The following is a 26382-nucleotide window of genomic DNA, read 5'->3' as shown; positions in this document are numbered from 1 at the left end:
TTCAAGTCCTGCTTCTCCCTGTCGCCAAATACCGCAAGGTAGCGACCAACCTCTGCTCCGGAGTGATGGCTTGCCTCATGCAGGTATCCTGCCTGCTGATATAGGGGGTCAGCGAAGCCAGCAGACGGTGAAATACGGGGTCCATCATCCTGAGAAAGTTCCTGAAATCATCAGGATTATTCTCACGGATCTCACGGAGCAAAGGCATGTGACAGAACTGGTCACGCTGAAGCAACCAATTCTTGGTCCATGAACTCCTCCCCACCCTGTTCATGGACTGGACTTGTGTCAAGTCAGGACCCCAACACCAAGCCCCCGCACAGCACGAACTGTACGAGGAGTACACATACGAAACATGGCTAGAAAACGGTCGGCTGCTCAGAACGAAGTAACAGAATGCACTGAAGAACAGCAAGGCCTGTGAAGAGCGACCTGAAAACCAGTAACGAACGAACAAGAATACAATGACTACTTAAAGTCACGCGGAAGTTGCTGCACGCACTAAAGAGCAGATACAAACCCACAAGCACAAACTGAACGACAGAAAACGATCTGAAAGCCACGAGTCAGAAAAAGCGCGAATCGTCTCTCACCAAACTTTTACTAACACGAGATTAGCAAAAGGAGCCCAAAGGGTGCCGCGCTTGGTTCTGAACCGGCCTTTTCTAGTCTCGTCGTACGTGGTGTATGTGACCGCGTGGTTGTCAAACGGAAATTCCGACAACTTTGTGCGACCGTGTGTAGGCAAAACAAGTTTGAGCCAACATCCGTCGGAAAAAATCCTAGGATTTTGTTGTCGGAATGTCCGAACAAAGTCCGACCGTGTGTACGGGGCATAATTCTGATAAATGTAAAGTTCTGCACTGGGGGCTAAGAATATGTATGCATCATACATACTAGGGGAGTAAAACTGGGGGAATCAATGGTGGAGAAGGATCTACGGATTTTGGTAGATCATAACCCTAAAAATAGCATGCAATGCCAAGCTGCAGTTTCCAAAGTGAGTAAAGTCCTTTCTTGTATTAAGAGAGGCATGGACCCCAGAAAGAGCGATATCATTTTGCCCCTGTACAAATCATTAGTAAGACCTCATCTGGAATATGCAGTTCAGTTTTGGGCACCAGTTCTCAAAAAAGATATTGGGGAACTGGAGAAAGTGCAGAGAAGGGCAACCAAACTGATAAGAGGCATGGAGGAGCTCAGCTATGAGGAAAGATTAGAGGAACTGAATTTATTCTCTCTTGAGAAGAGGAGATTAAGGGGGACATGATCAACATGTGTAAATACATAAGTGGTCCATATAGTGAACTTAGTGTTGAGTTATTCACTTTAAGGCCAGCACAGAGGACAAGGGGGCATTCTTTTCGTCTAGAGGAAAAAGGATTTCATCTCCAAATACAGAAAGGTTTCTTCACAGTAAAGAAAAGAAAAAAACGGAACACCGTTTGTAGAGAGGTAGAGAATCCACCGACTCACCTGTGTGCTGTGGTTGTGCTTTTAATGGTTAGCAAAAATTAAATTGAGATAGTGAAACCGCACTATCAAAAAGAAAAGCACCATAAACCAAGCAGTTTGATTCAAATAATTTATTAGTTGAAATGTGTATCAATGACAGACTACCTTTATATTTTTAGAAAACATAAAATATATAACATATACAAAACATTGTTAAAAAGACAATCCGGATTATCAACCCACATGCTGGAAATTCTATAATAAAGATAATTATATCAGATATCAAAAAATTATGAGAATTCCCATTTGCACACTGAGCAGAGGTAGCAATTGCCAAAATTATATTGAAGACAAAAGGATATCTTTTAGGCCTCATGCACACGGACGTTTTTACAGCCGCTTTTTTGAGTGTTTTTTGCAACTTAAAAAGGCCTGTCTATGTCAGTCTATGGCTTCATGCCCACCTAGGCGTTTTTGAGCTGCAAATGGCATAGGCGTTTTTAAGCTGTAAAAACAAAACAGGACCAGTGGGTTCTGAGAGACGTTTTTCCGCTGTAAAAACGCTCTAACGCTGATAAACGCCCAAAAACGTCATTCACCAACGTTTTTTACCATTTTTTAACTATTGAAAAAAAGAAAAAAAAAATTTTAAAAAACCCGCTAAAAAGCGCTAACGCAGAAAAACGCTAAAAAACGCTAATAAACGCTAAAAAACGCTATTGCAAAAACGTTGAAAAAAGCTGAAAAAAGTTAAAAAAATCACTGCAAAGATACTGGTGTTTTCATAATGTTATTTTAACATCCCGTGTGCATGAGGCCTAAAACCCCGGTAGGTAGAGTAAATCTAGTGAAGATGGTCTTCCTCCCAAAATTTTTGTACCTTTTTAGAAATAGTCCACTCTTAATCCCGGTGTCCTACTTCAATAAATTGAAATCCATAGTCTCCTCCTTTTTATGGTTGGGCAGGGTGCCAAAACTGGCATTGTCCACACTGCAATTGTCAGTGGGACAGGGCGGGCTGGCTCTTCCCAACTTCCAGCAATACTACTGGGCTGATGCTGAGGCACGCCTTTCAGCATCAGTTTCCTGGCGGTGTTAACCTCAAGTCGGACCCAGTGGAGCCGTTGTTAACCACCAAGGTCCTCATGGCACCCCTGTTAGCAATATATTTCCACATATCAGCCTCCATACCCACTTCCTACAGTTAAAGTTCTTACACCGAGCCTTTTATACACCTCGGAGGTTGGCTGCCATTTACCCGGACAGGTCCCCAAAATGCCCTAGATGTGGAGATACAGAGGCCTCCTTTATACATATGACATGGTCATGTCCCTTGTTACAGGGGTTCTGGGAACAGGTCATGGCAGATGTTAATCAGGCAGCAGAAACCTCTATCCCACTGCAACCAGAAACTATGTTGTTAAATGTGATTAATGATCCTAGTGTGGGAGAATACAAGAAGTTGTTCATGGCATATGCCGCCTACTATGGCCGTAGGGAGATTTTTTTTTAGATGGAAATCTGAGCTGCCGCCCACCATCACCACCTAGAGGAATACCCTATATAACATAAATCAATAGAAACTGTCTGAGTAAGTTTGACAAGATATGGTCCTCCTGGATAGACTCCTGGGGATCCTTGCCACTGGAGAAAGCTCTTCCTAGTGCAGATGCAGACCCTTAGTCTGGTAGGGCAGATTACAAACTAGGTACAATTGGCACTAAGGATGAGCTCCGACGTGTTTGCAAGCTGCACGTGCCGAGCCTGCCAGGAAGTCAGCAATGTGCTGCGCTAATCACAGCAGTGAGACATTTCCCGATCTCTGCAGCCGCAAATCGGGAAATGTCTCACTGCTTGTGATTAGCGCTGTGCAGTGCCGAGTTCCTGGTGGGCTCGGCATGTGCATGTTGCAAACACGCCGGAGCTCATCCTTAATTGGCACATGTCCTCCCTCCCCTCTCCCCCACGTCTCTCCCCTCCCATTTATCCTGTTTTCCTCCCCCCCTTCCATCCTAGGAAACCCCTCTCCCTTTTTATACTGCACTTATTCAGGATTTACTGATTCGGGTGAGGGGGTCCTCTTGGTAAAGACTTACTAACCCCCATTTTTCTTTTTATGTTGCACACTTTTCAGCTATTGATATTATAATTACTTGGGAATAACATTTTGTACTCATACCAATACTTCAATCTCATTTGCAATGTACTGTAAACTGATTTGTACAGTATATACTGACTTTGAATAAAGTTCACCTTTTGTTAAAAAAAGAAGGATATCTTTAATCACCAAGATCAAGCTCATAAATGGCCAAAGAATGGAGTCAAAACTATACACTGATTATATCAAATCTTGATGGAGGTAACTTTCCTTATATAACAGAGTAATATCTCCTTATAGTCATGTGATATATTACTCTAGCCACTGTGAAGTTGATACGTCTACAGACATTTGGGCTGATTTACGAAGCATTTGTGCCATGACTTGCGGTGCACGCCGATGCGCAAATTACATTTTCGTATTTACAAAACATTTGCACCGGTAACGCAGCGCGATCCCCCATTTACTATACTCTTCCCAGTGCACGGGAAGAGGTGATCAGTACGCCACTATAGACATGGCACACGGAATCTTTAACTTAAAATTTAAACAAGCTGGAAGTACCAAAATTATGGGGTGATGTGGGGAAGTGTAGTACTAACTGCCCAAGTCACAAATATGGCCAAAATAGAATGATAACGTAACTCTCTCTGAACAAGCCGGCAGCGCCGGCAAATACATTTATTCTGCGGGAGGTGAATTTATACACTGCGCATGCTCAAACGGCATTTGCGTTTGTTCAAATGCTTTGGTTCACTGCGCCGGCAAAATGTCAAGTAAATGTCAAGCAACGTAAATGCATTTGCATAGGTTGAACGGGCGCACCTCTAGACTTTTTTTTTAACGCTGGTTCACTTCGCGTGGCTATAATGGTATGGATATTAAGGGGAACCCTGCGCCAAAATGTTTTAAAAAATGGCGTGCGGTCCCCCTAAAAATCCATACCAGACCCTTATCCAAACACGCAATCTGGCAGTCAGCAGGAAAAGAGGGGGGGTGAGAGAGTGCCCCCCCTCCTGAACCATACCAGGCCACATGCCCTCAACATTGGGAGGGTGCTTTGGGGTAGCCCAAAGCACCTTGTCCCTGTGTTGATGAGGACGAGGTCCTCATCCCCACCACCCTTGCCTGGTGGTTGTGGGGGTCTGTGGGCGGGGGGGGCTTATCAGAATCTGGAAGCCCCCTTTAACAAGGGGACCCTCAGATCCCGCCCCCCCGTGTGAAATGGTAAGGGGGTACTTACCCCTACCATTTCACAAAAAAAGTGTCAAAAATGTTAAAAATTACAAGAGACAGTTTTTGACAATTCCTTTATTTAAAGCCTTCTTCTTTCCATCTTCTTCGGGTCTTCTTCCTTCTTCCTTCCTTCATCCTTCGGTTTCTTCCTCCATCTTCTTCTTTCTCTGCTTCTTCCTCCGATCCTCGGCTTCTTGCTCCGGTGTTCTCGTCCGGCATCTTCCTCCGTGGCATCCTCTTCCCTTTGTTCTCGGGCTGCTCCGCATCCATGATGGGAGGCTCCCGCTGTGTGACGCTTCTCGTCTTCTGACACTTCTTATATGAGGGAAGGCAGGGCCACCCGGTGACCCTGACCCCCTCTGACGCACGGGGACTTGACAGGGACTTCCCTATGGGTTTCCCCGTGATGTCAGAGGGGGGCGGGGTCAACGGATGGCCCCGCCCTCCCACATATAAGAAGTGTCAGAAAAAGAGAAGCGTCACACAGCAGGAGCCTCCCATCATGGATGCGGAGCAGCCCGAAAACAAAGAAGGGAAGAGTACGCCGCAGTGGAAGATGCCGGATGCGAACACCAGAGCAAGAAGCCGAGGATCGGAGGAAGAAGCAGAGGAAGAAGAAGATGGAGGAAGAAACCGAAGGATGAAGGAAGGAAGAAGGAAGAAGGAAGAAGGAAGAAGACCTGAAGAAGATGGAAAGAATAAGGGTTTAAATAAAGGAATTGTCAAAAACTGTCTCTTGTCATTTTTAACATTTTTCACACTTTTTTTGTGAAATGGTAGGGGTACCATTTCACACAGGGGGGGCAGGATCTTGGGGTTCCCTTGTTAAAGGGGGCTTCCAAATTCAGATAAGCCCCCCTGCCTGCAAACCCCCACAACCAGGGCATGTGGCCTGGTATGGTTCAGGGGGGGTGCTCTCTCGTCCCCCCCTCTTTTCCTGTGGCCTGCCAGGTTATGTGCTCAGATAGGGGTCTGGTATGAAATTTTAGGGGGACCCCCCCAACATTTTTTAAAATTTTGGCACGGGGTTCCCCTTAAAATCTATTCCAGACCTGAAGGGCCTGGTATTGATTTTGAGGGGGACCCCCACGCCATTTTTTTATTTTGGTTCGGAGTTCCCCTTAATATCCATACCAGACCTGAAAGGCCTGGTATGATATTTCTGGGGAACCCTACACATTTTTCATTTCTTAATTTTGTTTTTTTTCTTAATGCTGATTTTATCAATTAACCTTTATGTGTATTGCCGGACCGACATTTCATTATAGCTGCAAGTAGTTTTAAATAACTTTTATTCCTTAAGGGCCAGTTCACACCACATGCAGTGCAGTGCGTTTTTTTCTGCATCAAAAATGCACAGAAAGTATGAGTAGGTTATATGGTTTTCAATGGCATAGTTCACACACAGTGCTTGCAGTTCCAGTGCGTTTCCAGTTCCCGAAAAAAAGTAGAACATGCTGCATTTTTTATGCACTGGACTGTACTGGAACGCTGTAAAATGCATCAAAAATGCATTGGAACGCACCTAAATGCACCAAAAACGCACTGCAACACACTTGTCCTTAATTAAGGTTAAGAAAAAAGAGGGGAGAAAAAAACACTGGACTGCATCAAAAACGCACCAAAAACGCACTGGAAAGCATCAAAAACGTGCATGCAGAAAAGCACCTGGAACGCGTCCGGACTGCGTTTCTATGGTGTGATCTTGCCCTTAGGGCCCTTAGGCCCAGTTCACACCATAGAAACACAGTCCAGACGCGTTCCAGGTGCTTTTCTGCATGCACGTTTTTGATGCGTTCCAGTGCGATTTTGGTGCGTTTTTGATGCAGCCCAGTGCTTTCCCCCCCTCATTTTTCTTAAACTTAAATAAGGACAAGTGCATTCCAGTGCGTTTTTGATGCGTTTTACAGCTTTCCAGTACAGTCCAGTGCAGAAAAAATGCAGCATGTTCTACTTTTTTCTGGAACTGGAACGCACTGGAACTGCAAGCACTGGTGTGAACTATGCCATTGAAAACCATATAACCACATTTCCATGCATTTTTGATGCATACAATATGCACTGGACTGCATTGGTGTGAACTGGCCCTTAAGCAATTTGGCATATTTAAAGGCATTTCTCCTTGTTTCGTTTTTGGGGTTGTCCAAATGGTGATATTGATATATGTCCCTTAGGGTGGGACCTGGGCCCCATACCCATTTTAAGGCCAATAACTAGAAGATAAGCCAGCCAAGTGGGGACTAGTAAAATTGCCAAGTCAGTTCCCTTAGACTGCAATGGTATTTGTTGTATAACTTTTGCACATGTTGGGCTCTTTAGTTGCCCCCCTGGACTGGGGGGTGTTTTGTCCCATCTGTAATTTTGCTGCATGCTGGATGATGTGCTAAATTTTGGACAGTGGGATGGTTTATTTTGTGCTAGCTGCATTTGGGTTGTTCTGGGCATGCTCAGGGACTTTGTTTTTTTTGGTGGTGCTTTTTGTGTGTGAACAGCACTTGGATGTTTCTGGGCATGCTCAGAGTGTGTTTTTTGGGTTAGCAATTTAAGGACATCCTTAATAGGTGTACCCACTTTGAAGTTCTCTCTACATTGGGTGAACTTGCATTTTGTGTTTCATGGACTGTCCATGTGTTTGCAATTGCCTCATTAGCACACAAACCTATGTTATATAAGCCCTCATTCACATGAGACGGACTCCGTTTCCACGGAGACCGCCTCGGTCCGCCGGCTCAGCGGGAGATCAGTCCGTTGATCTCCACTAAGCCGGCGGATGACAGGTCCCTCTCTGCTCACTGAGCGGGGAGGGGCTTGTCAGGCACCGCTGCTGCCTATGGAGGGATCGGATGAAAACGGACAGCATGTCCGTTTTCATCAGATCTCACTCAATCCGATCCGCCAGCGACGGATCGGGACGTAGGGCCATCCGTCTGCTTTTAGCGGATTGGATGGGTTTGGAGGTCAGCGGACATGTCTTCGCTGACATCCGTGGCTCCATAGGCTAACATGGAGCGCCCATTCAGGTCCGCCGTCAAAACTGACAGGCGGACCTGAACGGTCCGATCGTGTGAAAGGGGCCTTAAGCTTGCAGATAGCATTCTTTACTTTGCCCTGAAAAGAGCCAAGATTGTGTATGTGGGGGGCCGGAAAGAGAGTACATTTGGGTGTCCTTATTGAGTTTCTAACACATGTATTTTCCATTTGTATTTTGTGTGTTATGTTGTTGCAAAACAGATGTGTTTTTATGCAATTTATTTGTTACTTTGGTTTGTTGTATTTTTTTGGGTGGTGGTTATTTTACCATGAAATCTTTTTTTCTGACGCCACCATACTAGTGATAGGCTCTGCCTTTCTCCCCTCCCTCAGGACCAATGAAATAGCATAAATTAAAGGCCAGTTAGGCCCCACCCCATTCTTCTTTTTGTCCTCATACCTCCACGCACCAGAGAAGAGTAAGCAGTACTATGTTACCCCCTCTGCCTCCAGGGTTAAGCCTCTCCCAGTACGAAGTCCCAGTATCAGGATGCTAAAAGCGTCAGAGTAGCTTGGGAGCGCCTTCTGTGGGTCTCGATGGAGCTGAGCAGTTTTTCCTTTTTTAGGAATGAAATCTGCCTTTAAGGTTGGTGTCTGCAATGCTTGTTGGGTTTGGGGAGGCCAGCTATGCATCCTTCTTACCTTTGTTGGCAGTTTGTTGTTTTTAAGTTGTTCACTTTGATTTAACTGTCTGTGCTGCATTATTTTTAAAATTCTTTCTCAAGATGTTGTACATAATCTTGTTTTAATCCTTAATAGATGTCCATTTGTGGGTGCACTCCTTTTAACTCTTGTTAATTTACACTGCAAAAGGGTCAAACCTCAAACATATTCTGTTAGTGTCTCAAATTAACATACATGTGTGTATTTTGCTTTCCTTGCTTATTTACCAAGTCCTGTTTTTTTTTTTTTTTTTTTTGGACCCATAAAATTGTTTCAAATTTTTTATGTTTTGTGTGTTCTTTTCATGCAACGGATTTCCCAGCTGCAGCTTAACTAGGCTGATTGGCATGTCTTAGACAGATCCCTTTTTTATTTATTTTTTTTTAGTTTTAAGTTACTTTCCTGGTGCCTTCATGGTAGCACATGCATGGATTGTGCGTATGCTGCCATGGATAGTGACCAGGGAAGTAACATTTCAGAGTGGTAAGTATTCAATTTTCTTTTTGAGCTGTGGTTTTCAGCCTCAGTCCTCAAGTACCCCCCCTCGACAGGACATGTTTAGGAAATGTATCTTCTCTAAAATACAGTAGGTGACCCAGATATTGTGTCAATCTCGCCACATTTCTCGGCGAGATTTGACACCTGCGAGCCCCGTCGTGGGAGCCAGCGCCGAGATGGCTCACTCATCGGGAAAGGAAAACGTTGTTTTCCTTTCCCGATGAGTGACAGGCAGTGCTGACAGCTGTCTGGTATGAATTCTGAGGAGGAACGCTGCGCCAAATTTTAAATAAAAAAAATCGGCATGGGTTCCCCCATGGGGGCATACCAGGTCTGGTATGGATTGTAAGGGGAACCCCCTACGCCAAAAAATCGGTGTGGGGGTCCCCCCCAAAATCCATACCAGACCCTTATCCGAGCACCCAGCCCGGCCGGCCAGGAAAGGGGGTGGGGACGAGTGAGCGCCCCCCCTCCTGAGCCATACCAGGCCGCATGCCCTCAACATGGGGGGTGGGTGCCTTGGGGGAAAGCACCTTGTCCCCATGTTGATGAGGACAAGGGCCTCTTCTCAACAACCCTGGCCATTGGTTGTCGGGGTCTGCGGGCGGGGGGCTTATCGGAATCCGGGAGCCCCCTTTAATAAGGGGGCCCCCAGATCCCGGGCCCCCACCCTGCGTGAATGAGTATGGGGTACATGGTACCCCTACCCACTCACCTAGGGAAAAGTGTCAATAAAAAAAAAAAAACACAGCACACAGGTTAAGAGTAATTTATTAGGCAGCTCCGGGCTCTTCTTCTGACTTCGGGGGTGGGGGGTGTTTTCTTCTGACTTCTCCTGGTGTTCCACCTCTTCTCCCGGGCCCCTCCACTATCTTCTTCCAGCTCTTTTGCCAGCGAGGGGCCCGGTCTGCTGCCACTGTCTCGTCGCTTCTTCTCTTCTTCCAAAGTTGAGACGACGCTCTCTCCGGCTGGAATGCTTTGTGCGAGCTGCGGAGCCATTTATTTAGGCGGTGACCCCGCCCCCTTGTGATGTCATGGTCCCAGCATGCGCAGGGACTCTGGGGTCACGCCCCCTTATGACGCCAGAGTCCCTGCGCATGCTGGGACTGTGACGTCACAAGGGGGCGGGGTCACACCTATATAAATGGCTCCGCAGCTCGCACAAAGCATTCCAGCTGGAGAGAGCGTCGTCTCAATATCGGAAGAAGAGAAGAGGAGAAGAGACAGAGACAGCGGCGGCAAGACAGCGGCAGTAGACCGGGCCCCTCACTAGCAAAGGAGCTGGAAGAAGATAGCGGAGGGTCCCAGGAGAGGCGGAACACTGGGAGAAGTCGGAAGAAAACACCCCCACCCCCGAAGTCGGAAGAAGAGCCCAGAGCTGCCTAATAAATTACTAATTACTAATAAATTACTCTTAAAACCTGTGTGATGTGTTTTTTTTTTTATTGACACTTTTCCCTAGGTGAATGGGTATGGGTACCATGTCCCCCATACTCATTCACACAGGGTGGGGGGCCGGGATCTGGGGGCCCCCTTATTAAAGGGGGCTCCCGGATTCCGATAAGCCCCACGCCCACAGACCCCGACAACCAACTTCCAGGGTTGTCGGGAAGAGGCCCTTGTCCTCATCAACATGGGGACAAGGTGGTTTGGGGTGGGGGGGCCCGCAGGGTGCCCCCCCTTCCCCCAAGGCACCCACCCCCCATGTTAAGGGCATGCGGCCTGGTACGGCTCAGGAGGGGAGGCGCTCGCTCGTCCCCACCCCCTTTCCTGGCCAGCCGGGCTGCATGCTCGGATAAGGGTCTGGAATGGATTTTGGGGGACCCCCACGCCGATTTTTTTTGGCATAGGGGGTTCCCCTTACAATCCATACCGGACCTAAGGGCCTGATATGCCCCTGGGGGGAACCCACGCCGATTTTTTCATTTAAAATGTGGTGCGGCATTCCCCCTCAGGATTCATACCAGACAGCTGTCAGCACTGCCCGTCACTCAGCGGGAAAGGAAAACAATGTTTTCCTTTCCCAATGAGTGAGCCAGCACGACATGCACAGTACCCTGTCGACGAGAACCAGCGCGTGGTATCGCATTGGAAACACAATCTTGTGGTCAGGTACTGTAGCTGTCCAAAATACAAAGCTATTGACTTTGATTTAAAGCACCTGTGCAAGATGAAGGAAAACCTGCAAACATGGCCTGTTGGGGGTTACTTGAGGACAGGGTTGAGAAGCACTGAACTAAAATCAAGCTGAAGACAATCCTATTCTAATTGTGAACATTTTAAGGGAAATCAAGATTTTTATTTTTTTTTAAGATTGGGCTTTGTGTCCCTTTTCTTAAAATTGGCTTTGCTTCCTGTCACATAGCCAAACAGGAAGTGTAGTAAGGAGTAAAACCCTAATATTTTTTCCTTGGGGCTACACAGGTCAATCTAACTAGTGCCCCCATTATGCAAATTGCACTCTAGCACTTTGTTGTGGACACCCCAAATTATTAGGTATTTTGGGGTTTATTAAAGGCAAATCCTTTCTGCAATACAATTGTAGTTGATGAAAATCAGAGGGGAAGTACTAGTAATTTTATCATCCAATCATGTAGAGGCAAAGATGCTGTTTTTTTTTTCTTTTCCTTGCATGTCCCCCTCGGATCTCCAGCAACTGGACTTCTAAGTGCACTTGTAGTGCAAAGTGGATTTACCTTTTAGTAAATAAACCCCAAGAAATATAATAATTTGGGATGTACATGGCAAAATGCTAGAGTGCAATTTCCCGAATGGGGAAACTATTTAGATTGACCTGTGTGTCCCCAAGGACATACATTGGTAGGGTTTTACCCTCATGTCCTGTTTGGCTATGTGACAGGAAGTGAATAATTTTGAATGAGACATTGGCAAAATTTGGGAGGTGTCTTCACCCTATCAGGGGTGTAGACACCCCTCAAAACTTCTATTCCCTCTGCAGTCTATCCCCAAGCAAAAATAAGAAAGGATTTTAATGAGTTTAACTTTGCAAAGACACATTCCTAAGTTCAATTGTGATGCATGTTAATGGCCCATTTAGACCTTTAATAGAAAGTCATCAGTTGCCTTTGACTCTAAACATTATTTTTGGCCAGTCCTGGAAATCTGCATCTGTTTTTCTATTAACCACTTGGTGTCTGTGCTATAGCCAAACGACAGCCACAGCGTGGACCTGAATTTATGGGAGGCTGTCATAGGATGGGCTCTCCGTGTGCTCCCTGCTGCGTGCGCACTGAGTCACTGAGACTCGGGTGATCACAGATCCGAGTAAGGGACCCATCCCGGCCCCTTACCACGCGATTAGCTGTCAGCCAATGACCGCTGATCACATGATGTAAACTAAAGCTCGGTAATTGTTCATTTTTTCTCCTCACGCTGACAGCATGAGGATAAAAATAAAAGCTGATCACCGGCTTAGGTGCAAGGGACATTGGTCCCGAAGAGGCAATTCTGCCTCATCTGTGCCCACCAGTACCACATGCCAGGGCCACCTATCAATGCCCACCAGTGGTCCCAAGCAGTGCTGCCTATCAGTGTAACCAATCAGTGCCGCTTCATCAGCGTACATCAGTGAAGGAGAAAAATTACCTGTTTGCAAAATTTAATATCAAAATATCCAAAATTATTTATAAAAATCTGTCTTTTCTTTTTTTTGAACAAAAGAAAAAAAACACAGAGGTGATCAAATACCACCAAAAGAATGCTCTATTTGTGTGAACTTAAAAAAAAAAACATTTGGCTAAGTATGACCGCGCAATTGTCATTCAAAGTGCATCAGCACTGAAAATTGGTCTGGACAGCAGGGGGGTTTAAGTGACCAATAAGCAAGTGGTTAATTTCCATGCCAAATATGGATTTCTGTAATCAAGATGTGTGCCCGCTGTGTATATGGCATGTGTGCATGGGAAAAAGCAAGTCGCACACATATGAACGGTACCCATTGTAAATCATGGGGTACAACTTGTGATGCAACTTTTCAGTCCCAAGTGGCCCTAGGCTCTCTTTCCACTACTGCGAGTTGTTGTGCGACTTGACACATGTGAAGTCGCAGGACAAGTCAAAACACATGTATTTCAATGTTCCCCCAGTCTAATTGGTGCAACTCCAAAAAAAGTTCTTGCACTACTTTGTTCCAACTTCAGCGCGACTTTTTCTCAGATGTTTTGAATTAGTCGAATGACATGGCGTTAGGGCTTGGTTTCCACTATTGCAAGCCCAAAGTTGCGTGTTTTTTGCCGCAAGTTTCCCGCAACTTTTTGCCAAAACTTGAAGCAATGCCTGTGTATTTTTGAGGTCTATGGACCTCAAGTTGCATGAAAGTGGGACCAAAGTAGTGCAGGGACTACTTTGAAGTTGCTGCGACTTAGTCGCAGACATATGAACAGTACTCATTGTAATCATGGGGTAGAACTTGTGATGCAACTTTTCAGTTCCTAGTGGCATGACAAGTTGCAATAGTGGAAAACAAGCCGAAAAAAGGCATTGTAAATCACGCAACTTTGGGGTTGAAATAGTGGAAAGAGAGCATTAGGCTAAAGCGGTAATAGGAAGATGCACTGTAAGAATTACTTCTAATTGTAGAACACCAAACCGGCTCTTGCACTGAATCTAATTTATGGAAGGTCTAACTGATTGGCCAGTGTATGGTGACCTTTAAATATATGAAAACTTGAATTTCTGGTGTTTAAGCCTCATACAACCGATGGGACTTTGTAGAAACTTTTCTGTGGATTTTTGTACAAAGGGCGTTGGCCTTAGGGTCCTTTCACATGGACGTGTCCGTGTACGGAGCCCACTCTGCTCAGCGGGGGATCGCTCTGTCAATCCCCGCTGAGCAGGCAGATGACAGATCTGTCTCTGCACACTGTGCAGGGACGGACCTGTCAGAGTGCCGCTCTCCTCTATGGGGGATTGGATGATGACAGACCGTAGAGTCCGTCGTCACCCGATCCGATCCGCAGACATGTCACTACTGACATCTGACCCTCCATAGAGGTCTATGTAGTGTCCGTTCAGGTCCGCAGGTCTGAGGCGGGCCTTAGGCCCCTTTCACACTGGGGTGGTGCGGGCAGCAGCGGTAAAACAACACTATTTTTAGAACCGCTTTACCAGCGGTATATGGCCGCTAGCGGTTTTAACCCCCATTAGCGCCCGAAAAGGGGTTAAAAATGCTGTTTTGCCGGCGGTATAGCCGCGCTGTCCCATTAATTTCAATGTGAAGGAGGGGTTTATGCACCGCTCCAAAGGTGCTGCTAGCAGGACTTTTTTTTGGCCCCTTTCACACTGGGGTGTTTTTAGGTGCTACAGCACTAAAAATAGCGCCTGAAAAACGCCCTAAAGAAGTGGCTCTATTCACTCCAGTGAGGGCTTTCACACTGGAGCGGTGCGCTGGCACAAAAAGTCCTGCCAGCAGCTTCTTTGTAGCGGTGAACTCACTGCTCCTCCCCATTGAAATCAATGGGGCAGCACTGTGATACCGCCGACAAAATGCCGCTCCAGCGGCATTTTATGGGCGGATTTAACACCTGTCGGCTGCTAGCAGGGGGGTTAAAACCATCCCGCTAGCAGCCGAATAACGCCGCTAAAACGACAGTAAAGCGGCGCTAAAAATAGCGCTGCTTTACCGCAGACACCGCCCCAGTGTGAAAGGGGCCTTACTGTCCTGCTAGCGCACTGCTCCAGTGTGAAATCCCGATTCACACTGGAGTGAATGGAGCCACTTCTTTAGGTCGTTTTTCGGGCGCTATTTTTAGCGCTAAAGAGCCTTAAAAAAAGCCTAAGTCCCCTTTCACACGGAGGGATAGAATTGTGCTTTTAGCTGCGTTTTCTACTACAGCTAAACGCACACAGTGCTTTCCTATGGCCCCATTCACACACTGTGTTTAGCTGCGTTTTGATTATATGCAGTTTGGTGTGGATAGAAAAAATAGAATTTACTGCCTCCAGGAGTGATTAACTATCTGTACATAACCGCAGGTAATCGCAGTGCACTGTGTCAGCTGCAGATAGTAGCGCTGAGCTGGCTCGCTCATTGGGAAAGGAAAAAATGTTTTTTCCTTTCCTAATGAGTGACAAGCACGGGGATCCGACTTGGATCCCCGCCAATGCCAGGCACTGTGGTATGAATCTTGAGGGAGAACTCCACAGCAAATTTTACATAAAAAAACGGCAGTGGTTCCCCTCCGGTCTGGTATGGATTTTAAGGGGAACCTCCTACGCTGAAAAAACAGCGTGGGGGTCCCCCCAAATCCAGCAGTGGCCCGGTCTTCTTCGTCGTTGACTTCTCCCCTCTCCCCGCCCATTATGACGGAACAGTCCCGGGGCATGTTGGGACTGTGCCATCATAATGGGTGGGGTCACCCGGTGACATCACATGGTGACCACACCCCATACCTATATAAGTTGCCGCACACCTTGCAGATGGCATTACAGCGGGAGAGAGCGTTGTGTCAACATCGGAAGGAGAGAAGAGGGGAGAAGTCGACGAAGAAGAAGAAGACTGGGCCACCGCTAGCAAAAGAACTGGAAGAAGATAGCAGGGGAGCCCGGCAGAAGATACCGGACAGCGACAGAAGAACCGGACAGCGTCAAAAGAGCGGCAAAAGAGCAGAAGATAGTGGAGGAGCACGGCAGAAGAACCAGAGAGCACGGAGAAAAACCGGAGACCGGGAGAAGATCCGGAGAGCGCGGAAGAGACCCCCGAAGTCAGAAGAAGACCCCCGGAGCTGCCTAATAAATTACTTTAAAAACCTGTCTAGTGTGTTTTTTTTCTTGACACTTTTTTCCCCCAGGTGAATGGGTAGGGGTACCATGTACCCCATACTCATTCACATAGGGTGGGGGGCCGGGATCTGGGGGCCCCCTTATTAAAGGGGGCTCCCGTATTCTGATAAGCCCCCTCCCGCAGACGCCGACAACCAATGGCCAGGGTTGTCAGGAAAAGGCCCTTGTCCTCATCAACGTGGGGACAAGGTGCTTTGGGGTGGGGGGGCCCGCAGTGTGCCCCCCCTTCCCCAAAGCACCTATCCCCCATGTTAAGGGCATGTGGCCTGGTACGGTTCAGGGGGGTGCTCGCTTGTCCGCACCCCCTTTCCTGACCGGCCAGGCTAAGGGCCTGGTATGGATTTTGGGGGGGCCCCCACGCCGTTTTTGTGGCGTAGAGGGGTTCCCCTTAAAATCCATACCAGACAGAAGGGCCTAGCATGCACCCGGAGGGGGAACCCATGCCGGTTTTTCTCACTCTGCTTTGATAGGAAGATATGTATTTCCTATTGCAGCGAGCGCGAGATGTACCTCGCTGAGAACCAGCACTATGCCATTGCGTTGTAAACATTCTCGCGTGTAGGTACTGCTGTGTGTGCGCCGGTTCACACGCTCAATTAGGAATTTAACCAGCGCACAAATTAAGGAACCAGTGCAGTGCATTCATCTTAGTAAATGACCCCCATTGTGACATGTATCTAATAAAACTTAGAAATCTGCTGTCTTGAAAATCAAATCAAGATTCCACATCGGCTGTTCTTAATCCTTTCTAATTAAGGATCTAGTATTTACTGCTACCTTCACTGTGAAATCCATAATGAATGGTTTGTATTCCATAACTGCAACATTCTTTGATCAGCATTTATTGTGGTTTGCCACAACCATTTCATATCTATATTGAGGAAATATTTGCTGCTTTAAATCAATGACCAATTACAATACACATTACTATAAGGAAATATTACTCTGTTATATAAGGAAAGTTACCTCCATCAAGATTTGATATAATCAGTGTCTAGTTTTGACTCCATTCTTTGACCATTTTATGAGCTTGATCTTGGTGATTAAAGATATTATTTTGTCTTCAATACAATTTTGGCAATTGCTACCTCTGCTCAGTGTGCACTTTATTACAAATGGGAATTCCCATAGTTTTTTGATATCTGAGATAATTAGCTTTATTAAAGAAATTCCAGCATGTGGGTTGATAATCCGGATTGTATTTTTAACAATGTTTTTTACATGTTATAAGTTTTCTAAAAAAAAAAGGCGTCCTATTTAGGAATTCTTTCATTGATACAGGTTTCAGCTAATAAATTATTCAAATCAAACTGCTTGGTTTATGGTGCTTTTCTTTTTGATAGTGCAGTTCCACTATCTCAATTTTTTTTTCTTCACAGTAAGAGATGTGAAAATGTGGAATAGACTCCCTCCAGAGGTGGTTCTGGCCAGCTAAGTAGATTGCTTTAAAAAGGCCTGGATTCTTTCCTAAATGTACATAATATAACCGGGTAATAACATTTATTGGTAAAGTTGATGCAGGGTAAATCCGATTGCCTCTCAAGGGATCAGGAAGGAATTTTTTCCCCTGCTGGAGCAAATTGGTTCATGCTTTGCTGTTTTTTTTTTTTCCTTCCTCTGCATCAACTGTGGGTGTAGGATTATGTATATGGGATAGTATGTTTTTTTTGGGTTGAACTGGATGGACCTTGTGTCTTTTTTCAACCTGACTAACTATGTAAAAATGTAATATACTGTAGTAAACATACACAAACCCACCTCAATATACTGCAGTAAACATGAGCTAATGCACCTTAATATAGTGCGGTAAACACGCCCAGTGCGGTAAACACGCCCTGAAACACTAAACTATAAAAATGAATGGTCGCACTACACTCACACTGCACTATCACTATTTTTACTCTACACTGTAACACACTATAGCACACTAACTTGCTAGTAGCAATGTACAGAGCCCTTTTCTATCTCTCTCCACTCCAATATCACACTCCAACTCTATTCCATACTCTTATTCAGAACACAATCCTAATCAGATCACTTCTATATATTTATATATGACCAGAATATGGAGAACTTTACTCTGACATGTTACATGTAACATAGGATTCATTATATTCTGCTGCTTGGACATAATTGTAATGTGTAGCTTGGTGTATGTGAAAGGTCAGCTTCAATCATACATGACTCAGAACCATCATCTTATATTCCTCTCTATAGGTAAGGGTCTGCCGGATCAGATTTTGCTGGATGAACTCGGACATTCTCTGACTCCGGAGCTGAAAGGTAAATAAAACCCGTAGTGTATCTATCACAGGAATCACTTTGTGTAAGGTGCGGAGATGGTGTTGGAATAATTACACTTCTTTTGTACCATCTACTCCACTGAGGACTTCTAGATCTGAATCTTTAGAAATTATAATGATGATCTATGTACACCGATTATACTGGATCTGGGGTCTGTCTTCTGTTACCAGGTTCATAGTTCTTGAACACTAAATTGTATTCCATTTTATTCCATGGCCAGAAGCTCATTGCAGGAAATGGATCTATAAAACGTGTTCTTACCAATGGACTACTGTATTTCCCTTTAAAAAATGTAGCCTGCTAACTTCATATGTCAAAATGCTTCTATCTGTGTGAGATATTGTGACATCATAACCCAACAGATGTGTTTGTGAATAATACTATATGATCACCATGTCAGAGATTTCATAGTGATCACAGGACTGGGAATCATGATGATTTGTTCCTGAATGATAGAGGAGATTTAATAATCAGAAACATACAAAGATGTACATTCCTAGTTCTCATCTGTAATATCACTTAAAGTGGTTCTAAAGGCTGAAGATTTTGTTTACCTTCTTGCATTCTATGAAGATAAAGGAAGATTTATCTTATGTTCATTGACCGACATAACCTCTTCCCTTCTATAGGCCTCCAGTCATTGTGCCTTGTGCCAGGAGTAAGGATGGGCTCAGGTGTGTTCGCTCACTCCATGTGCAGAGCCCGCCAGGAAGTCGGCACGGTGCTGCACTAATCACAGGCAGAAAGACATTTTCCAGATGTGAGGCTGCAGAGATCGAGAAATATCTCACTGCCTGTGATTAGCGCAGCGCCGTGCCGACTTCCTGGTGGGCTCTGCACATGGAGTGTGTGAACACGCCTGAGCCCATCTTTAGCAAGGAGTATGGATGTATTGTTTTATGCTGGGACTTGTGGTCCTATAGCTTTCTTATTTTTTTCCTTTTCTTTTCCTGGGATTTTTTCATGTGGAGGTCTTCTATCAACAGTCAGGTCACCCCAGTTTTATCAACGAGAGCACACAGACCGCTAGCTCTGCTCTTAGTTGACAGCGACTATGTCTCATCCTGGACTGGGGTGGCCAGTGAGTTACATGTCTCATGTGGACATACATTACTGGGCACCTATATTCTGTGTCACAGTGTTACCCATGGCCGACAACCCCCCACTTCAGTGGAGAGGAGGATCTCTGGGTCCAGCATAGGTTCATATGGCTGCCATGTGGCTATTTTCTCTCTTCATCTTTCAGGACAGAACCTGGAGAGAGCGCAGCTCCACCCACTTTCCCAGGAAACACTGCAGTCAGTTTTCTTTATAGACTGGACACTTCCACCATGGCCTCAGTTGTAGTGTTTCCTCCACCATGGTGGAAGCACTGCAGGGAACCAAGGGAGTGCTATGCTTTCTCCAGGTGGGGAGAGTATGGGGCATACCTGTGGGGTAGTATGTTTGCTGGCAAGCCCAGCATCCCCCCTTTATGGGGGGGTGCGCTGGCATCTCCTCCTCTTCATACCCGGTGAGGGTTCAGGCTGCTGGAGGTCCCCGCTCTCTGTAGACCAGTGGCTGCAGGCTGGAAGGAGGGATGGCATGCTTCACAGCGGTGAGAGCAGTGTCTCCTCCATTCGTAAGCCTCCATGCTTCCCGGGTCCCGGGTGGTGAGTGCATAATTTCTGGCCAGGGCGGGACTTCCGGCGGTGCGACGTGGCTTCCTGTTTTGGCCGCTGGAACGCAGGACGAGGGGGCAGCCTTTGCTGATGTCATTTCTGGTTCTCGCAGTGGCGAAAGGACCGGGAAGTTCAAATAAAGAGCAGCTGAATGCCACTGTGAACTCAGGCAGCATGGAAGAGGAACAAGCGGCGGTGGCAGGAGCCACTAACGCCGCCAGACCCAGGTAGGCAGGGACAGAGGTCTCTGTACATTATCCATTTGGGTCTTGTATTTTTCCCTCTCTTACTCCCATGGGGGGAGGAAAGGGAGCCTGAACCACTCTCCTTGGACCGTTTGTACTAAGAAGAGTGTGTTTGTCTTTTAGCATCCTTTGTGGGGTGACTCTGTGGGGAGATCCAATAGTAAGCTGTGGTATCAAACATGGGCTAAAGTGTTGGCTCCTCTATTTGGCAGATGGTTCTTTTCTTGCATTAAAAGCTTGTTACTGTTTATCTATATGTACTGTTTAGATATACGTTTTAATAGAGGGCTGGTTTTGGTGTATTTCAGAAAGTTAAAGGAAAAACAAAACATTCCTCCCCTCCTCCTAAAAGGAAATGCCCATCCTGCAAAAATGCACTTAGGGAGTCTTGGACCAAGGTCCAAGGTGTTATGCAGGACCTGTATAGTAGATCTAGTTAAGGAGGAAACTTCCTCAGCTACACCTGCTACTCAACCAGGAGAACTATTAAGCTCCTTCCGGAAAGAATTGGCGGACACGTTTGAAATGTTCCATTCTTACCTGGATAAGCGCCCAGCTGCACAGCCTAAAGGCAGCGAAATACCCTGTTCTTGTCCATCTGTTTCTGCATCCAGAGGGGGCAGTGATTCAGGGGATGAAGAGGGAAGTGTTTCCCCAGGTTCTGGGGAAGAAGAGGATGAAGAGAAAGGAGGTTTCTTCTTCACGCTATAGACTATCCTTAGATGAAGTGGATGATCTTTTAAAGACTATCCATACAACTTTGAACATCAAAGAGGACAAAGCCCAGTTGTAGTTACACGATAAAATGTTCCAAGGCATGGGTGAAAAGAAACATTGGGTATTTCCAGTACATAAGTTTCTGAAACGGTGAAACAAGAGTAGAAAGACCCAGAAAGGGCTCCTTTCTTTTCTAAATCTCTCAAGCGGAGATTTCATTTCGAAGAGGATAGCTCTCAAGTATGGAATAAAAAACAAAGCTTGATGCAGCTTTTTCCTTAAGTATCGAAGAACACAGACCTCGCGTTTGAGGATATGGGTGTCTTAAAGGACGCCATGGATAAAAGGGCAGACTTCCTATTAAAGAAAGCATGGGATTCAACCTTAGCCATTTTAAAGCCAGTTATGGCGTCAACTGTGGTGGCTAGGAACCTAAAGCACTGGCTTGAACAGTTGAAATCCCATATTGAAGCAGGAACTTCCGGTAAGGACCTGTTGGATACACTGCCAGTACTACAGAAAGCAGTAGGATACATGGCAGATGCCTCCGCTGAATCTATAAAAATGTCAGCAAGATCCTCGACCCTGGTAAACTCAGCTCATAGAGCATTATGGGTTAAAATGTGGTCAGGGGATATGACCTCAAAAGCTAAGCTATGTAGTCTACCCTTTGAGGGGAATTTAGTTTTCGGTCCTAAACTTGAAGCCGTACTCGATAGAACGGCAGATAAGAAGAAGGCCTTCCAAATAAAGAAGAAGGTGCTCCCTCAAGGCAAGAAACATTTTCATACTTTTTACCAAGCCCAGGACACAAAAGAGACAGATTACAAGAAACCCTGGAGGTCCCAAAGAGGGAGGGGCAAGTCAGGAGTACTGTTTCGCCCCCTACCCAAAACACAAAAAAATCAGTGACAGTCCTCCAACTGTGGAAGGAAGGCTGCAAGCTTTTTTTCCACAGTGGAAGACAATGACCAGTCCGTACATTCTCAAAATAATATCAGAGGGTTACATACTGGAGTTCTCTCAACCCCCACCAACTCGGTTTTACATAACCCAGGCTCCCCGAGACCTAGAAAGATCTCTAGCAATGTCATCTATCTTACAAGAACTGATTCAACAAAAAGTGGTCATAACTGTTCCCCCCAAAGAGGAAGGACGGGGGTTCCATTTGCACGTATTCCTAGTAAGGAAACCATCAGGGAAGTTCCGATTAATTCTAAACCTGAAGATTCTAAACAGATCAATCGGGTACAAGAAGTTCAGGATGGACACAATCTTTTCAGTGAAAAGTCTTCTGACCCCCAGGCTGTTTTTGGCATCCATAAATTTGAGGGATGCGTATCTTCCAGTTCTTATAGCACCAGCATCACAGAAATACCTACAGTTAGAGGTCAAGATGGGAGGGTCAATCTCACATCTTCAGTTCAGAGCCTTTCTTTTTGGGCTGTCCTCCTCACAATATTCACAAAAATAGCTTTAGCTCCCCACAGATTAAAGGGAATATTGATTGTACCATATCTGGACGACCACCTGCTATTTGCCAAAACAGGGGATCTATTATAGAAAGATCTGAAGAAGACAAAGACACTTGGAAAGTCTTAGTTGGATCATAAAAAAAAGAAAAATCAAACATGATCCCATCTCAAACAATAGATTTCTGGGGTATACCATCTATTCCATATGGGAGAGAATTTTTCTCCTAGAGGAAAAAATAGAGAAGGTCCAAAATGCTGTAAAAAAAGACCCAAACAAACCTGCCAATTTCTATCAGGGCAGCCATCTCAGTGCTCCTCACAGCATCAATACCAGCAGTGCAATGGGCACGTCTCCATGCAAGGGATCTCCAGCAGGCAGTTCTGAGGAATTGGTTCTATGGGGAGTCTCTGGAGAGGTTGATCAAAATGACCCCTCAGGTTCAGAGAAAGATGCGGTGGTGGGGGAGACAGTCAAACCTGGACAAGGGCCTACTCTGGTATTTTCCTGTAGAAAGAAGGTGAACAGATGCAAGTTCTTGGGGTTGGGGCGCTCATCTGAAAGGACAGTTGGCCCAGGGAACATGGACAAACAAAGAAGCCAAGAGATCCCCCAATTAGAGGGAATTAAGGGCTATTCTTCTAGGACTATGGGCCTTCAAGGATCAAGTCCGAGGTCACCATATTCAGGTGTTGTCCAACAATGCCACAGCTGTGGCCTATATAAAAAGACAGGGAGGCATGAGAATCAGAGTGTTACTGTCCTCAGCCCTTCAGATTCTGTCCTAGGCAGAAAGCAACTTAACATCCCTGATGGCGGTGCACCTAAAGGGAGATCTGAATCTAGTAGCAGATTTTCTGAGCAGGGGAAGGATACTAGAATCAGAATGGAGTCTGAATTCAGAGGTATTCCAGAGGCTAATAGAAAGATTGGGAGCTCCCCCAGATCGATCTGTTCACATCCCAGGCTATTGCAAAGGTGGAGGCTTATTTCTCCCTGAACAGGTGAGATCAAGCGGACGGACTGGATGCGCTAGCACAGCTGTGGACCTTCCGCTTGTGCTACGCCTTCCCCCTTTTCAAATGATCCCGTTGGTACTAAAGAAGCTGCAAAGGGAGGCTACAAGCATAATTCTAGTGGATCCATTTTGGCCCAAGAGGGCATGGTTTTCAACCGTGCAGAAGATGACAGTGGGACCTCACTGGGTTCTTCCATTACGGAGAGACCTTCTAACTCAGGGGCCCCTTCAACAACCCAATATCGAGCATTTCAGACTGACAGCCTGGTTAACCCTATTAACCACTTAAAGACTGAGTTTCTTTCTGAGATTTGTTGTTTACAAGTTAAAAACAGTTTTTTTTGCTAGAAAATTACTTAGAACCCCAAACATTATACATTTTTTTCTAACACCCTAGAGAATAAATTGGTGGTCATTGCAATACTTTCTGTCACACCGTATTTGCGCAGCGGCCTTACAAGCGCACTTTTTTGGAAAAAATACACTTTTTTTAATTAAAAAATAAGACAGCAGTAAAGTTAGCCCAATTTTTTTTATATTGTGAAAGATAATGTTACGCTGAGTAAATTGATACCCATGTCACGCTTCAAAATTGTGCACGCTCGTGGAATGGCGACAAACTTTTACCCTTAAAAATCTCCATAGGTGACGTTTAAAAAATTCTACAGGTTGCATGTTTTAAGTTACAGAGGAGGTCTGGGGCTAGAATTATTGCTTTCGCTTTACCAATCGCAGCAATACCTCACATGTGTGGTTTGAGCACCGTTTTTATGCACGGGCGCTAGTCACGTATGCGTTCGCTTCTGCACGCGAGCTCATCAGGACGGGGTGTGTTTTAATTTTTTTTTTCTTATTTATTTTACCTTTTTTTTAACATTATTACACTGTTTTTTTTTTTTTTACATTGTGTCACTTTCATTCCTATTACAAGGAATGTAAACATCCCTTGTAATAGAAAAAAGCATGACAGGACCTCTTAAATATGAGATCTGGGGTCAAAAAGACCTCAGATCTCATATTTACATTAAAATGCAATAAAAAAAATTGTCATTTTAAAAAATGAAAAAAAAAGGTCGTTTAAGAGCTATGGGTGGAAATGATGTTTTGACGTTTCTTCCACCCTGCAGTGATAAGGAGACGGGTGGGGACCATCTTCCCCCTCACTCGTCTCCATACCCAGGAAGGGGACAGACACGATCGCCTCTGCCGTTGTTGACTGCTCCGGTAAGCGGCAGAGGGCACTGGATCGCGGCGGGAGGGCCCCTCTCCCCCCGCCGATAAAAGTGATCTTGTGGAGAATCCGCTGCAGAGACCATTTTTATCTTGTAGCGGACCGCCCGCTGAAAAGGAGGATACTGGAGTTATGGCAGCTAGCTGCTGCCATAACAATGATATCCTCCTTCAAAGTCATCACGTAAAACGACGGTGGGCAGTCCGGAAGTGGTTAAATAGCCAAAAAAATGTTACCAGGGCAATTTACTTTAAAACATGGAAATGTTTCAATTCCTGGTGTGCGACTAAAGTTTTTCAACCACCACTAGAATTCCTCCATGAGGGAATGGAGAAGGGGTTGGTGGCTAGTACTTTAAAGGTCCAAGAGGCCGCTCTATCGGTATTCCTGGAGAGACAGGATTCGCTTATAAGGTTTTTTTTTAAGGCACAGGCCAGAGCTAGGCCAGTACCTTTTTTAAGTTTTTTTTTACGACCTATCAGTGGTATTACAGGTTTTGACTAAAAAATCGTTTGAACCTCCGGAGGAAGCGACAATCAGATTTTGGTCGCTCAATTAACACTTTTAGTGGCGGTTACATCAGCTAGGTGGGTGAGCAAACTGCAAGCCCTGTCTATCATTGAACCATTTTGTTATATATTTCCAGACCGGGTAGTGCTAAAAACTGACCCGGGTTTTCTACCAAAGGTTTCAACAGTATTTCATAAGGCACAAGAAATAATTCTCCCAACCTTTTGCCCTACACCATCCAGCACTAGGGAGAGAACCTTTCATAGCCTGGATGTGTAAAGGTGTATACTGCATCTAGAAGTCACAAGAGAATTCAGAAAATCAAATTCACTGTTTATATTGTTCTCAGGCCCATGTAAAGGGTACAGTGCTTCTAAAAACACTATAGAAAGATGCCTATGAATGGCCATCAATGAAGCCTACAAAGCTTCAGGGGTAGATCCTCCCACAGGGGTAGTGGCCCATTCAACATGGGCAGTAGCAACATCCTGGGTGGAATGAGCAGGGGCTTCTCTGGGTTGGATCTGTAAAGCAGCTACATGGACAAGCTTTTCCACCTTTACCCGCCACTACGGGTTGGATTTTCTTTCAGCATCGGAGCAATCATTTGGCAGGAAAGTCCTGCAGGCGGTGGTCCCACCCTAAAGTAAGTAGTCTCTTATCATCACCAGGTGCTGCCCTGAAAGACGAAGGAAGAAAACCTTAGTTAGAATTACTGGTAATGGTATTTCTATGAGTCTTTCAGGATATTGTGCTGATGACCCACCCTAATTGTGTTATAAAATGTGGTGTTATTGCTATGTTCTGCTTATCTAATTTCAGCATGGCTAGAGGTACTCTATGAACAACTGAGGCCATGGTGGAAGTGTCTGGTCTATAAAGAAAACTGACTGCAGTTTCCTGGGAAAGTGGGTGGAGCTGTGCTCTCTCCAGGTGCTGTCCTGAAAGACTCGTAGAAATACCGTTACTGGTAAGTCTAACTAAGGTTTTTGGCCGGCAGTTATTTTCCCGGAGCCACAGCCCCCATTTTACCTTCACTTTTGGAGACATCCTGCATTTGCCATGCTCAGTGGACATTTTCCCTAAGACCAAGTGCCAGTATGGGCTGAAAGAGCTGGCTCAGGGTGGTCATGAATCGCCATTTTCTTGTAGCTCACAGCAGTGGCCTTCCCTTGGCTTCTGAGGGTCAGAGGATGTGGGAGTGGTCCCTAGCACCAGGTGGTGCAGTCCTGAGTGGTACACAGTGGCAGAGACACATTGCTAACTTCTAGTAGCATATGGCAGCCTGTAGTGAGTCCTCCCCTGGTATCCCTCTATCTCCTTCTCTGCTGGGCAGCCTGGGGTGGTCTCTTTCCTTTACCTTGGGGTCCCTAGTTGCAGCAGCACCTGTCAGGTAGTGCTGTCCCTATGGAGTCTCAGGGGCTTGCTACCCCCTGGACACC

General features: G+C 45.7%; 1 protein-coding gene across 2 annotated transcripts in view; it reads left to right on the top strand.

Moving 5' to 3' along the window:
• The window catches only part of LOC141117774 (NACHT, LRR and PYD domains-containing protein 3-like), a 445237-nt gene that overhangs the window by 206284 nt on the left and 212571 nt on the right, over nt 1-26382 (top strand). For both annotated transcript variants that reach the window (XM_073610805.1, XM_073610806.1), the window contains exon 5: nt 17999-18064. In XM_073610805.1, coding sequence (XP_073466906.1) covers nt 17999-18064 — 66 coding nt within the window. The remainder of the gene's footprint in view (nt 1-17998; nt 18065-26382) is intronic.

The sequence above is a fragment of the Aquarana catesbeiana genome, linkage group LG13, assembly GCF_042186555.1.
Source record: "Aquarana catesbeiana isolate 2022-GZ linkage group LG13, ASM4218655v1, whole genome shotgun sequence".
In the NCBI taxonomy this organism is placed as follows: domain Eukaryota; kingdom Metazoa; phylum Chordata; class Amphibia; order Anura; family Ranidae; genus Aquarana; species Aquarana catesbeiana.
This window is presented reverse-complemented; position numbering and strand designations above follow the sequence as displayed.